This window comes from Pteropus vampyrus, unplaced genomic scaffold (assembly GCF_000151845.1).
Source record: "Pteropus vampyrus isolate Shadow unplaced genomic scaffold, Pvam_2.0 Scaffold143, whole genome shotgun sequence".
Classification (NCBI taxonomy): Eukaryota; Metazoa; Chordata; class Mammalia; order Chiroptera; family Pteropodidae; genus Pteropus; species Pteropus vampyrus.
The window spans coordinates 1,864,482-1,879,660 of NW_011888924.1; the positions used below are offsets into that span (position 1 = coordinate 1,864,482).

Here is a 15,179-nt window from a genome sequence, read left to right on the forward strand (position 1 = left end):
GTATTATGTGAAGAAAACATGATGGTTTTGGCAGTGTGGTAGGCAGAATGCCTCCTCCCACACCAAAGATGTCCACACCCTAATCCCTGGAAACCCTGAATATGTCATGTGATGAGACAAAAGGGACTCTGCAGATATAATTAAAGTTATGGACTTAAAATAAGGAGATTATCCTGCATTATCTGGGAAGGCTCACTCTAATCACATAAGCCCTAAATTTCTCCAGCTGGAGTCAGAGAGATGCAGCACGAGAGGAAGTAAGAGGTGTGGTAGAAGCGGAAGTCACAGGGATTCCAAGGGAGAGAGGGAGTCAATGCACCACTGATGGCTCTGAGATGCAGGGGCCACAGGCAAGAACTGGAGAAGCCTCCAGAAGCTAAGAATGGCTCCCAGCTGAGAGCCAGCAAAGAAACAGGGACTTCAGTCCTACAGCCACAAGGAATTAGATTCTGCCAACAACCTGCATGACTTAGGAGGAGACTCTTCCCAGAGCCTCCAGGTGACAGCCCAGTTGGCCGACACCTTAAACGTGGCTTGGTGAGACTCAAGCCGAGAAACCAACCAAGGCAACCCGGACATTTGACCCAAAGAAATGTGAGATAACAAATTTGTGGTTTTAAGTCACTAAACTTGTGCTAATTTGTTACAGCAGCAATAGGAAACCAACACAAAGAATAACCATAGTCTGGGGTAATCTTCTACTAAAGCTGGAAGCATGCCAGACAATATACGTCAGCACTCTGGGTGTTGTATGATCTACTACATTAAAACTCAACCTAGAGCCTATCATGTAAAAAGACTGGCATATCTACAAGCGTGATTCAGCACTCTGTACAGTTCAATATAGGAAAAACTCTAGTATATTTCGACTGCATGCAACTGTAGAACGTAAGCATACTTGCTCTATACAAAATATAGTGTTTGGTGGCTTATAAAAAAAAATAATGAGGCAGTGAGCTAGAGCTAACTATGTATATAAAAGTCATTCCATAATGATAATTCCAAACTTCTGCTAATAAATCTCAGAAAGTATGTGTATCTTTGGTAGAATGCTAATTAATTCCAGGACTTTTATAAGCAAATATAGTTCATATCTATTTTCTAAGGACTATCTTTTTACTCAACCATTTGTTCACTCAAGTATTTATTTTTTCATTCATTTGTTCTTTGGTTTCCATTTATTTATTCAACAAATGTTTATAAGACCACCACATGTCCAGCCCTGGCTAGGCACTAAGGCTTCTGAGCTACATAAGCCTGACACCTCTTCTGATGTCTGGACAGCAAGACACAACATAAACAGCTAGAGACAGGTGGTGGAAAACAAACTAAAATTTAATAAATAATGCTTTGGTCTTTTCAGAGGATCCATTTTTGAATATTATCTAACCTCGGACTAGTTTTTATAGTGTGTGCAAACGAATCTATTCCAAACATTGCTCTCAGCACGTGCCCTAGGAGTTAGCACAATGAAGACGGGCATATTATTTTTCTATGTGCTAATTCTGCAGAAGCCCACGAGATAGACACTGCTATAAATGATGCCTGGAGAGAGGAAGGCAATGAAGGGTTCTAGGACTACCTACTCCTGGATCCCCTAACATTTTGTACCTTTCACTACCTCATCACAGAGCTGACATCTTAGTGAGCACAATAAAGTAATGTGCTAAACACCCAGAGGTTACGTTTTGTTGCCACACGAAGTCCTGAGGAAGCAGGGCCTGGAGCATTTTTAACCATCATCCAGCCTCTTACTTTTAACTGCATGAAATCTTGTTGGGATTTTAAATCTTAATCTAACATTAACACTACTAATTTTTAATATTTCTCATGCACAGAACTATGCTGAAAATTAAACATTAGGGAAACTTGGGGAGAATTGAATGGCTTAGCATCATATTTTCAGAAATATCTTTTTTTATCAGTGAAGTAAATTCCCCTTTAATCAAAAGACTCCAACACATAAAATAAAATATCTGGAATTTGTTTCAAAATTCTCCAGGGTGTGTGTGCAGTGGTGGCGGAGCCGAGAAAGTGGGCTACAGAGGAAACAAGATCAGGAATAAGCTGATAATTAATGAAGCTGGGTAACAGGCAATTCATTATACTATTTTCTCTACTTGGGTAAATATTTGAAATTTTCTACAATAGAAAGTTAAATAAAAAGACTCCGGTACTTATTCAAACCTCAAAACAGTTTCACAGAAATTTAAAAAATACTGGGACAAGGAAGGAGATAAGGAGACAAAAATAACCTTTGGCACATAATATCTCAGTTATTTAAAAATATTATTACATATGATGTAAAGAATAATTTAAAATAACCAAGTACATAGAAAATTTGGTAAACCACTGTGTTAGGGACATAAAAATAACAGATGATATCTACTGGATCAGTGAAGAAGATGCTCTAAAAAGTTTTAAAAACTGGGGAGATGGCTGCTTTGGCCTTTAATTACACAATCTTCTCGTTGAAAGAAAAGCCACACTACTGGACGCAGCATAACTATTATTCGCTTATCAGATACTTACTAAGCACCCGCTATGTACAAAGAGTGGGGCTGGGTACTGGGGGCCCTAAAAAGAATATAGAATAGTATTTCTGTCTTCAGGGAGTTTATGGTTTTGGAAAAGCAAGTGGATTCAACATATATTTTCTTCACCTTTAAAATAAAAACAAAAAGCAAACTACAGGATCTTGCTTAGGATCAACAGACATTTGGGACTATGGCTTAAATCTAGCTGCACCTATATAGACATTAATTGATGCTTACATTGCTCGATTAAATAAGAAGTTTATTGTAGTTACTCTACTTTACTCTAGAAAGCACAAAGAGTATAATGATTTTGCAACATATTAAATAAAAATAAAATTTTAAAGTTTCTACCTGGGGTCCCTACTCCTCTCATACCCTAAACTAGTTGCTATTCCCTGTAGAGCCTGTAGAGCTTCCACATAAGCTCTTTTTCTTAAGCTTCACTCATTCATCTAAAAAATACTTCTAAGCACCTATGATGAGCCAGAAGTTCTAGGCAGAGAGGCCAGAGCACTAATGCAGGCAAAAAGCACCACCCCAATGGAACTTCCATTCTAGTTTTTGACATGTCTCCCCAATCTCCCACTATCCCCAACCACTCAGTGGGCTCCTAGACGACACCTCCATGGTAGAAAATGCCTTGAACCCACCTCCTTCCTCTGACCATCACCCCTCCAACGTCTGCCACTAGGGGACCGGAGGCTAATTTCTTAGCTCTGCTGCTCTAACACCTAGTATAATAGCTGGCGCGTAGAAGAAATTTACCTGTTTGATAATTATTATTTGTTAATAGTTTAAGTTTTATAAATCTATAAGATACATTTATGCAAAACGCTTAATCTAGTAACCTCAAGTTGCTAAAGCACTATTGCACATTAGGTTCATTTTTATTAAACTAAGAATATACAACAGTATATTAACAGAAAATAGTTCTATTCTCAGCTGAATACATATTTAGCTATGTATTAAGATTTTCAAGATATTTTATTGCTTACATATTAGGTTCTATATTTTTTAAATGAAGCCCAAAATTGACATACTCTATTAACTCATGTCAATAAGTTTAATAACATGCTGAAGGACTATAAATACACCAAAACACTGGAACACATACTAAATGTGTCATTCTCATAATTTCCTTTTCTAGATGGTTAAGTGCAAGCATTTCTTTTTTTTCAGGCACTCTAGCAAATAAGCCAGCTGTCTTTGCCAAAAATAACTACGGTTCAAAAGTAGAAACAGCTTTGACTCTCCCATCTCCACTCCCTGTGACTGGACTACTTCTCATACAACAAATATAGGTCAAAAATCAACAAAAGTTATCTTCAAGAAGTCGGCCAAATTTTTTCACTATCAAATACCACTTGAAATGAACTGGTCATCAACAAAGAATCAGAACTATTTTCTTTATACAAATATTGTTTTTATAATACTATTCCTTATAAATAATAATATGCTTTTAAAAGACAGTGATAGTCTTTTAAACTGCTTCATTTTATTCACATCTTGCTAAAATAAGTCTATCAGCAGAGAGGCCTGGGAGGTTACATTACACAAAGGACACCAGAAGAAATCAGGCACTTGGAAACTTTGAGGGCGGTTATGACATTAAGCATGGCTAAAGATTACGCTGCCTTCCCACTCGCACATCCACACCAGACAGGTCCTTACAGAAGAGCTTGATACCAAATATAACCTTGACCTCCAACACTGGAAGTAATACGCGGCCCAGTAACCTCTGACACTCCTGCACTCCCCCACCGATACCCTCTTCAACCTCACTGCCAGGCTGTACCTTGGGGGGTGACTGCTGCAGCTTGGTGGCACTTCCTGAAGGCTGCAGTCTCAGAGCCCGTGGGATGAACTCGGGTGCCAGGGGATTCAACACGTATGTCTTCTTTAGCTCTAAAGCCTCTAGCTGAGCTTTGATCTGTTCAAAAGTGATTCCGTGCAGGCTATTATTTTCATGACAGAGGGCAATAAACCGCTCCCAAAATTTCCTACAGAAAAGATCAAGAAGATCAGTTCATGATTCCAGTGGATGAGATCACCGAAATGAACAAAAGCAACTAAACATAATTTCAAGTTTCCTCCTTACGTCCAATATTCACTTGACTATGATTCAGACACAATCTCCCCACCAAATCACAAGACTTCAGAAGTTTGATTCTGAAATTAGAGTCATGTCTAATATTGCAAAACATACAAGGTACTCAATCTTGGCTGTTCAAAGTCAGTCAATGCTCAACTATCCACACTAACTTAGAATGATGGTTTTTGTTATCTACATATAGTAAGGATTTCAAAACTGATAACTCATTCTATAAAAGATTTGTACTTCTGGGCATACTTATATATGTGTGTGTGTGTGTGTGTGTGTGTGTGTGTATACACACACACACACCTCTCTCTCTCTCTCTCTCTCTCTCTCACACACACACACACACACACACACACACACACACACACACACACAGAAATTAAACTATTTTGAATTATGGAGCCAAAGTAGCCTAGTAAATCTGAGCCACAAAGTAGATACTCTCCTCATGAAGATTCTTAAGAAATAATTTGCTACTTCTACATTTTTTTCTTACTTAACAAATGCTTGTCACAATCACAAGTTATAACATTAATTGACTGTTAAGAGTTAAATTAATTATGGAAATACAGGAAGCTGGCATGCTAATTTTAATGTTGATTATTCATTTCCTAACCAAATTAATAAATACTAAAGGAGAAAAATACATTTAAAACTTGTTGCCATTGTATACTGTTGTTCTTAAAGGTTTGAAAATTGATCTCCAAATATTAAAATATTAAATACATATTACAAAAGACAACATATAAAGAGTTTAAAATTTTTAAATGACTATTATAAATATGCATACCTATCTTTAATATGAGGTTCAAACAATGTTTTTATTATGCTATAAGAGATATGTGATAATGGATTCTTCCCAAGTTGGTATCCTTGTGTCTAGGTGGACAGCAGGAAATCAAGATGGCTTCAAAAAGCATAAATGAAAAGGTTTATATTATAAAAGTTAGTATATGAATGGGAATTGGGTTATTAATATATTCATAAAACTGCAGTTCAATTTCAAACTATGATTCTCTTACATATGCCTTCTACCATCTTTCCTAACTTTTTAAAAATAAGTTTAAAAAAATGGGTCCAGAAAAAATTTCAAGCCTATATGCCAACAATGGGAAAAGTAAAAATGCTACAAAATATTATTATGTATTCCTGACAATTGGACATAAAGGCTAACGAGATAGTTATAGGAAGTGTATGTTGCTAAGAAATGCACACTAATGGCTGTCCTTTATTTTTATTCTTAAGGATCTTCTAAAGGCATCAAGTCTTGATAGCTAAGGATTATCTTTAATATAGCACTCAGGATCTAAAATCCATAAACTTTGCCATCGTTTTAATTTAAAAAGCCACAACGTTCAACTGTATGAATATCAACACAATTCTAATTGCTATATTCAAAAGAAAGTGTTTCAGTCTAACCAATAAAGTATCAGTTTCATAGAGTGGCATTCGGTATTTGTGTTAAACTTAAGACACAGCCAAACAGGAGAGAATGGATCGCCTTTTACTCTAGCTCAGTTTTTAATATCAATTTCTTATAACATATTTTCATTTCAAGCTTACATAGCCAAAGTGCTAGAACTTGCTCTGTTTTCAAGCTACCCTTTTATACTCTATACCCAGTTCCTATACTGACCTCATCTGCACTGAACGGGAGCTGAAGTAACACCGAATAAGCAGAACCTTCAAACAACCTCACATTTAAGAAGCTAACAGCTGGGTGTCAGTCTCTGTCTATAAGATCCCAAGGATCTCAAAGAAGCAGCCTTTGAGCTAAGGACACCGTTTTAGAAGTAACACTAAACACTTATTATAAATTAAGTTAAACTAGTCCTGAAAATAACCTGAAATTTCCATTTTAAATCTCACTTGTCTTTTAATTACCCCATTGATAGCAAAATGGTCAAGAGCATGGATTCAAGAACTAGACTACTTGGGTTTTAGTTGTGGCTCATCATTTATTCAGTAGCTATGTCACTTCAGGTTAATTTCTTGACCTCTCTTTGTACCTCAGTTTCCTCATGTGTAAAACAGGACACCAACAGTATTATTATTATTATTATTATTATTATACTTTATTATTGAACTTTTAAACTCTCAGAGAAATGTATTTTTTCTTTAAAAATTATGTTTTAAAGTTCAAATTTTTCCTTTTTTCTCTCTTTGTGAAGACTCTTTTAAAGACTGGTCACACTGTCCTTGACCTCCCTAATGTTCAATGGAATACTACATATAGCATTATTAGGCATTCGTTTCTGAACTCATAACTGGAGGATGACCTGAAAATTTCAAGTATACTCAGAATGAAGATAAGAATTCACCACTCTACTTATTTAAAGGCTTCACCAGTTCTCAGTCCCCTCCATAAATGTTAATATATTATGTTAACAAGTTTTTCTAGTAATGTTGGTTAGAGACCCCAAGTGTATCTTTCTATTGCAATATAAGTATTTCAAAGGACAAAACCTTACTTTTAATCATTGCATGAACACAAAATTTGCTTTTGTTTTTATGCTAAGCTTGCTTTTAGGATCACTGATAAAACACTGAAAAAATCACTAGATGTCTTTAGGGGAGAGAGAGAAGATGTGAGCACATGTACACAGATACATACACACACATCTCTACACACGTGAAAGGTGTTTGTATCTCACTGAGTAAAGAGAATTTGCTTATGAAGAAATTCAGATAAAAGGAAGACCTTCTCCAAAGACGCTGGTTTAGAGGAATGTATGACTCCCCTCTTGGCCTCTCCCCATGCAGTGCAGACTTATCCACACACATTCATCACTTCCTGGGAAAGGAAGGTAACCCAGGAAGAAGAGTTTGGGTTTTGAAGTCAATGTGACATCAATGTGACATTTGAGTGAACCACTTAATAGCTATATGACCATGGGCAGGAATTTCAACTCTCTGAATCAGGCTGCCCATTTAAAATGCAAATAAAATAACCACACTGCAGGGTTATTGGGTTGATGAACCAGGTTAAGTGTGCAAAACACTTAACCTAGCGCCTGGCACAGCCAGCACAGAGAGCGCTGTCAGTAAACGACAGCTACTATATTACAGTTGTTGGTTTGATGAGTGGAGGAGGGGGAAGTTCACTACATTCGTTTCAGGTTAATAGAAAAATTCTATTCAAAAATACTTTATAACAAAAAAAGGTTATATAACTGTTTGCTTTCTAAATGGTATAGTATACACAGTAATTATTGTGTGATCAATATTTGCAAATGTCATATTTGGTTTTTGTATATATTGAATGGCGGCGGGGGGAAGCCTCATTAGCTTAAACTACAAAAAAATTCGCTTCATTATTGTAGTACCTAAAAATCATATGACATCCTCCAGGTTTACTTGTATTGTGAAATTAAATTAATTTCTAATGAATTTAGAAAGATTAAAACATAAATACCCATATGCCTCGAATATCGGCTTTTGGATTAGAGCCATAATTAAACTGTCCAAATAACATAGATAACATTCCCACTTAGCTATGTGTCACACGATTTTTTTCTCTCTATACCACATATTTATCACTCTGAAAATATTTTCCTTACCTTATAAATTAATTTGCAGTCCCTGACATATCCCAGCTCAGTAGTAAGAAATAAGCAACCGGTAAAGATGGCTTCAAGTTAAAAATTAGCCCTAGATAATTCTGACAGCATGGCCTCAGGAGGAATCTTTCATCCATTTGTTTTGAGAAAGTTAACAGTTTATGTCAGAGAAGGGGTGAAAAATACTGATCTCATAGAATTCACAGTAGAATATGACTCTATAGAAAGCGGTAATGATTTTTTTGTTCTTTTTTTAAAATATTCATGTTGGTAAATGTTTGGAGTTATTTATAAGGAGAGTCCAAAACTAACGTGGCTCAAGACTATTGTTATACCTATTTATTCCCCCAACAGTTAGGCTGGTTTTTAATACATTTCATCCCATTTTATACATGTGTTTTAATCTATTAAGTTCTAATCAAACTGTATGTGTTCTCATATTTATCATATGATAAACAGAAACAAAATAGTAAACTATCACAGCAATATTCTAACCAAATACACTTTCAATGAATAGTAAAGTAACTAAAGTAAAATTCTCAGGAGAGAGGCCAAATTAATATTCTGTTTTATTCGTTTCCAACTTGAAATATATTTCCCTCCCCAATTTTTTGTCATTAGTGGCTAAAAATGAATGAAAATATTTTTGAAATATGAAATTAAAGATATTTTACAACAGAATTGTTTATCTATACATAAATAAGTCATAAACCATTCCAGTTTTTTTAAAGGTTATTTTTCACAACCATAAATTAAAACTCTATTTGATTCCTTTAATGGTTTTCTCCTATAAAGGATATTAACTTCTCTGGGAATCTGAAACTCTTAATACATGCAGCTTATTCTTAAAGGTCCCAAATCGTATTCCTCTCCATAGGATACTTTTTTCCTGCTGAAACAGGAAAACAGATAATAAAATGCTGCCATATCTATATTACAACAGAAAACTTGGTTCAAAGAGGGCCACTTCCTAACAACTTTGTCTACTTTAATTCTAAAACATCAAAAAGGCATATTCAGGACTGTCTACATGTCTTTCTATTATTCTGAACTCACTTTGACAGGGACTAGAATACTTAGAAAATTTTAAGTAATCTCAAGCACATTTCTTTCTTTTTCATAAAAGAGTAATACAAATTTCTGTTCGACTGGTTTTCTGTCAATGTTAAGATAGTTTTTCAATACTACAAAGGCCAAGTCTCATATACTGGCTTCATACAGTTAAAATCCCTATGATTGGTATAAATCAAAAGTGTAAAGAAAATATTTTATTTATGTTGATATTTTAACAATGTTTTAATAGAAAGTTCCTATGATGACGATCTAAATAATACTAACAATGCTATCCAAAGACAAGTAACAATCATGTATAATCCCCACCCCCAATTTTAGGATCCTCTGGATTAACCAGATGTAAAGAATTATTTACAGTGAGGAGCTTTGAGAGAGAAAATGAGTGAAAAAAAATTCATGAAAAATGAGCCAAAACAATAATGAAAGAAATAAAATGAAGTATCGACATAAAATGTAGTTTGCATCAAAGATACACACAAACACAAAACCACCTCAGGACCCTTGCATTGGCTGTTCTTTCTTCGTGGAGCACTTTTACTCCAGACAGCTCCCTAACTCACTGTCAATGTCAGCTTCTCAGTGAGGTCTACTCTGACCACACTATGCATAATCACAAACCAGCCCACTTCCACCCCATCACTCCTAATTCCCCTTAATGCTCTATTTCTTTTCCATTAAACTTAACACATGAAACACTACATAGTATACTTTTTGTTTGTTGTCAGCCGTCTTCTCTTCTCCAATAAAATGTAAGCTGCACAAAGGCAGGGATTTTTGTCTATTTTGTTTACTGATATATTTTGAATGGCTTGAAGAGTGCTTAGAACATAGTAGGCACTCGGGAAATGTCTGCTGAATGATAACTGAACGAATACAAAAGTACGTATAGAACAGACTCAAAGTAATATATTTTTGTTTCCCACTGCGTATCAGGTAAGACTAACTTGATTTTAATTAGCCAAGAGGTCTTATAAATAAATGTACACACAGGGATGCAAATTACCCTACATTTTCCCCTTTAATGTCTCCATCAGTAACACATAATTACCTGCATCTTCCAATAGAGCACAGAGCAATGGGATCACCCACCACAGCAACCAGGGATTGTGCTCTTGTGATGGCAGTATTGAGAAGTTTGTAGTTAGATAAAAAACCGTAATCTAAGTCCTCTGTGGAATCTTCCAGCAGTTGTTCTTTCTTTTTAATTGGTGTCTGTTTATGTTTACAAGTATGCCTTGTACGTACTGTGCTAAGAAACAAAACTCTGAACTGCTTTCCTATTAAAAAAATAAAAAATAAGAGACTTTTAAGATTGTTATTCTGAACCACTAGCATAAAAGCATTTCATTTTTTTTAACATTATTGCTAAATAACAGGTGTTGGCAAGGATGTGGTGAGACTGGAACCCGAGCACTGTCGGTGGGAATGTAAAACGGTATACAAAACACTATGGAAAATAGTATGGCAGTTCCTCAAAAAATTAAACAGAGAATTAACCTATGATCCTGCAATTCAACTTCTGGGAATATACCCAAAAGAACTGAAATCAGGGACTCGAACAGATATTTGTATATCTGTGTCACAGCAGCATTATTCACGAAAGCCAAAAGGTGAAAGCAACATAAGTGTCCATCAACAGATAGCTGAACAGATAAACAAAATGTGGTAATATACATTTGATAAAATATTCAGCCCTTAAAAGGAAAGAAATTCTGACACATGCTACGACTTGGATGAACCTTGAATACATTATGCTAAGTGAAATAAGCCAGTCACAAAAGGGCAAATACTGTATTACCGTACTTATCTGAGGTACTGAGAGTAGCCAAATTCATACACAGCAAGTACAGTGGGGGTTGCCAGGGCTGGGGGCAGGGGTGGAATGGGGTGTTATAGTTTAATAGGGACAGAGTTTCAGTTTTACAAGATCAAAAGAGCTGTGATGATGGCTGCACCACAATGTGCATGCACTTAATGCCACTGGCTGAGGCATTTTACGTGTTTACGAACACATGAAAATAATTAAGCGGTAAATTTTGTTTTTAAAAAATTTAATATTATTTCTGGAACCAACCTTAGTGATTATCTATTCCAAGGTCCCACTCAATACAAGAACCCACTTCTCGCTGACCAAGGCAGACACAGCTGATTCCCTAAGGAAGCCTCGTACAACATTTTTAAATGCTCTTTCTCACAGTTAACACATCTAGTCCTGCATCCTATGACAGGTCTCCAAATATCTGACTATAGTTTCACTGTCAGTCTTTAGTCTTTTCTTCTCTCGGCCAAACAATCCTTTCAGCCGTTCTCGACTTCCATATGGCAATTTCTAAACCATCAACTTTCCTAGATCTCCTCTGGGTGCTTCCTAGTTTACCAGTAATATTCCTTCTAAAATGTACACCCAAATTCTCTGTGACCTGGACAACACCTGGTATAATGGAGCTGTTTTTCTCCTGTGATTTAGAAATTGTTTACTCTTACTATTGTATACCACCCTGAAACCTAAGATTGTACTGGGCTTTTTTAGCATTCACATTGTGTTGCTTCATATATTTAAAAGTACAAATTTATAGCAACTAATTACACAAAGACAATTTAAAAGAGTTCCTGGTAACTATTCATTCAGGAAAAGTCTATAGATGAAAAACAAGCTGGGCCTTTAAAAATGCATTTAAACAGAACTTGTTTGACAGGTACAAGTTTTTTAAAATCTTTATGAACAAATGAATCCTCAAACAGAGAGTAACAACAGTAGGTGTCATATGCTCTGGTGATTGTAACTATAACATACAGATATCATGTATGACATTTATACAATTACGATCATTGAAAAAGTTCATTTGTGCATATTTCTTTTATTTAGATATAAAAATTTAATAAACATGTAAATGAGCTCTACCTTTAACTGTCAAATTTGGCACTGAAGAATTTGGTATGAAATGAATACATAATTACTCGTCCAGAAAAAGAGAACTTGAGAATTATAAATCAAATGTGCACGCACGTTAAGACGCACGTTAAGATGTAAGCATCTGAGTAACTTCGCTCATTTCGATGAATGCTCACCTTGAACGTTTAGCACCCGTTCTACATTGACATCAGATAACCTCTTTTTTCGAAGTTCAGCGCGTATCCTAAACACCTGATCAGCATATGGAGTCACCACACCGATACTGCCGTCGTCTAACTTCCCCCACGCTACTGGCCACTTCCTTCTTAACTCTTCCACACGTTCCACCACCTCGAATACCTTTAAACAAACACACGTAACACATTAAAGTTACACAAGTGTTTAGAGAAAAGAATATGGTAACGGAAATAGATGTCATTTAAAAATTACCTCGAAATAGAAATAATGCTTTGCTGTTATGAACAGGGAGAATAAAATTTTTTTGGAACACAGTGAGAATAAAAATTTATTTGCCTTGTAAAACAGTAAAATTCTACAATAATGTACCCAGTGAAAACATGCAAATCAGAGACAATGTAACTGGCAATTGGCCCCCACCCTTTCTTTACTCAGCCTCCATTCTTAAATGAGGACTGGTTCAAGTTCCTGTGGAGGAACAAGGACAGAGATGGGGCCATAAAACTGGCGATCCCACCCAGGGAAACAGGAAAGAAAGTCCCGACATTCTCAATATTTCTCAGTCCACTCTCTCTAGACTGGGCCAATGAAACCAACCAACAAACTAGAAGATTCCCAGAGTCAGTGTCACTGTTAAGTCTCAGCAGTACGAGGCCTAGCATTGTCCCACACCCACCCCCCTCCATTAATACAACTAAGCAGAGCAGCCAACAGTTGGCATCAAACCATTGCTGGGACTAGGACAAATCTGGATGGCAAGACAGACTTTCAGAGTTCACGCCCTTCTAGTGGTACAAGTTCACCCAAGCCTCTTCATCAAGCTCGTGATACAGTAATGCCACATTTTACCCAACTGAATGTTTTAGACACCTTATTGGGCTGTTAGTGTAGTTCAATCATTTTAATTCAATGAATTGATCAAACAGTTTCAATGTTCAGCACAGTGGGAAATATGATGATTAATAAAAACAGGTTCCTACCCTGCTAAGAGATTACTGTATATTTAGAAAATAAATTCCTAATAAATATATACATAAGGCAAGCTCAACAGAGGGTCAAGCAAGAATCCAGAGAGGAAGGAGAATTTTTTAAATGTCTTTTAATCATTTATTTACTATTTGTTAATGTCTATTTAAATTTATAATATTGAATACATTTAATAAATTTTAAGTTTTCATTTCTTTCAAGTACTTGAGAATTATTGGCTAGGACACAGCTCCGACTTCCAGATACAAATTCGATAAATGACAGAGGTTTAGACCACAGTCAGCAATACTGCCATAATGATACAACAGCAAGTGCATCAGATGTGTAGCCCACCCAAGCATTCTGAAGAGCAAACTGGACTGAAGACATGGAGCTCTAGCTGTGAAGGACAAGAAAGGCGGGTCTGAGTCTACTGTGATAAGGAATAAGACAAAGAGGTCTTTACCCACTTGGTTAGATATGGAGGTAGATGAAAGCTAGAGAGACACCCCTGCTGCCCCCCACATGCAAAGAGTTCCTACAACTAAGCAACACATAACCATTTCTCTACTTCATCTCTCTGTTCACACCCTTATATTCTAGGCACCATAAAACTAATCAAAACACACAGACTTGGAATGGTTAAGGAGCTTGGGGAAACCTCTCTCCCAGACAGACATCTAATAAGCTGGTCGAAGTTAGAAGGCAATCATTTGAAGTCTCTGGAGGTTCATAAAGAGCTTACAAGAAATGGAGAAGCATTTACTGTATTCAAGTTCTACAGAAACTCAAAGAAGAGTAGAAAGCTGAGGCATTCAAACTAGGGACTGCACCCAGCCCCTCACAGCTCTGTCTACAGAAGGACTGTTTCAGCAGCCAAGGGGCAGTTCCCGTCTCCCACAGCAACCTGGGGTGCGAGAGCTATTCCAGGTAGTTTCAGTAGCTGGTGAACATGAGAGCTCGCATCCTCTGCCTATATTGAGTAGTTAACAGCACCTGGGTGGTGCCTAGTCCCCTATCCCCATCGCCTACTATGCAGGGAGGGTCTGAGTGGGACAGCAGGTGAAGAGAGCAGTCTCCCTTTCCCTCACAGACTGTACTGCAGGAGAGCTGAACCAGTGGCAGCCAAGTAACAGTTGCCATCTCCCCTGGCTTCCGAGGGCAGAAGACCTATTCCGGGTAGATTGAGCAGCCAGTGAATATCAGCAGATCCCAACCTCCCAAGCTCTGGGTTGCAGAAGACTGGCAATGGCTGGTAGCACCTGGACGGCAGCACGGATTCCACACACGCATATAACACATAGAGCTCTTGGCCCATATTGGTGACGTGGGTGGGACAGCCAGCAAATAGCAAGGTCCACATCCTCCCATAGTAACTGCTCCCTAAGTTCCAACCAGGAGAGGGTCAGAGTACACCTCACAACCTGGCAACACTCTGCCTCTGTCAAGGGGCCCACTCCAACTGGATCACACCATGGAGCAATCTATGCCTCGGAAAGGTGAAAAGTAAATAACTGAAGTAAAAAATTCACAATAGGGCCTCAAAGTAGATTTGAAACTGACAGAAGAATGAATCAGCAAACGAGAAGATAGATAGAAATTATGCAATCTAAAGAAGAGAGAAAAAAGACTTAGAGAAATGTGGAATCCCATTAAGCTCATCAACACACATGAGGACCAGAAGAAGAGAGAGAAAGGACCAGAAAAATATTCAAACAAATAATGGCTAAAACTGTTCCAAATCTGAGAAAAACATGGGATCAGTGAAATTCAAGTAAAATAACTGCAAGGAGATCCACACCCAGACACGTTATAATCAACATGCTGCAAGTCAAAGACAAAAATAAAAC

General features: G+C 36.9%; 1 protein-coding gene across 1 annotated transcript in view; it reads right to left on the minus strand.

Annotated features, from left to right (window-relative positions):
• The window catches only part of HELZ (helicase with zinc finger), a 148,479-nt gene that overhangs the window by 47,094 nt on the left and 86,206 nt on the right, over positions 1-15,179 (minus strand). Inside the window, exons 22-24 of the mRNA XM_023535656.1 lie at positions 12,342-12,525; positions 10,321-10,549; positions 4,333-4,537 (exon numbers count right to left, since the gene is read on the minus strand). Coding sequence (XP_023391424.1) covers positions 4,333-4,537; positions 10,321-10,549; positions 12,342-12,525 — 618 coding nt within the window. The remainder of the gene's footprint in view (positions 1-4,332; positions 4,538-10,320; positions 10,550-12,341; positions 12,526-15,179) is intronic.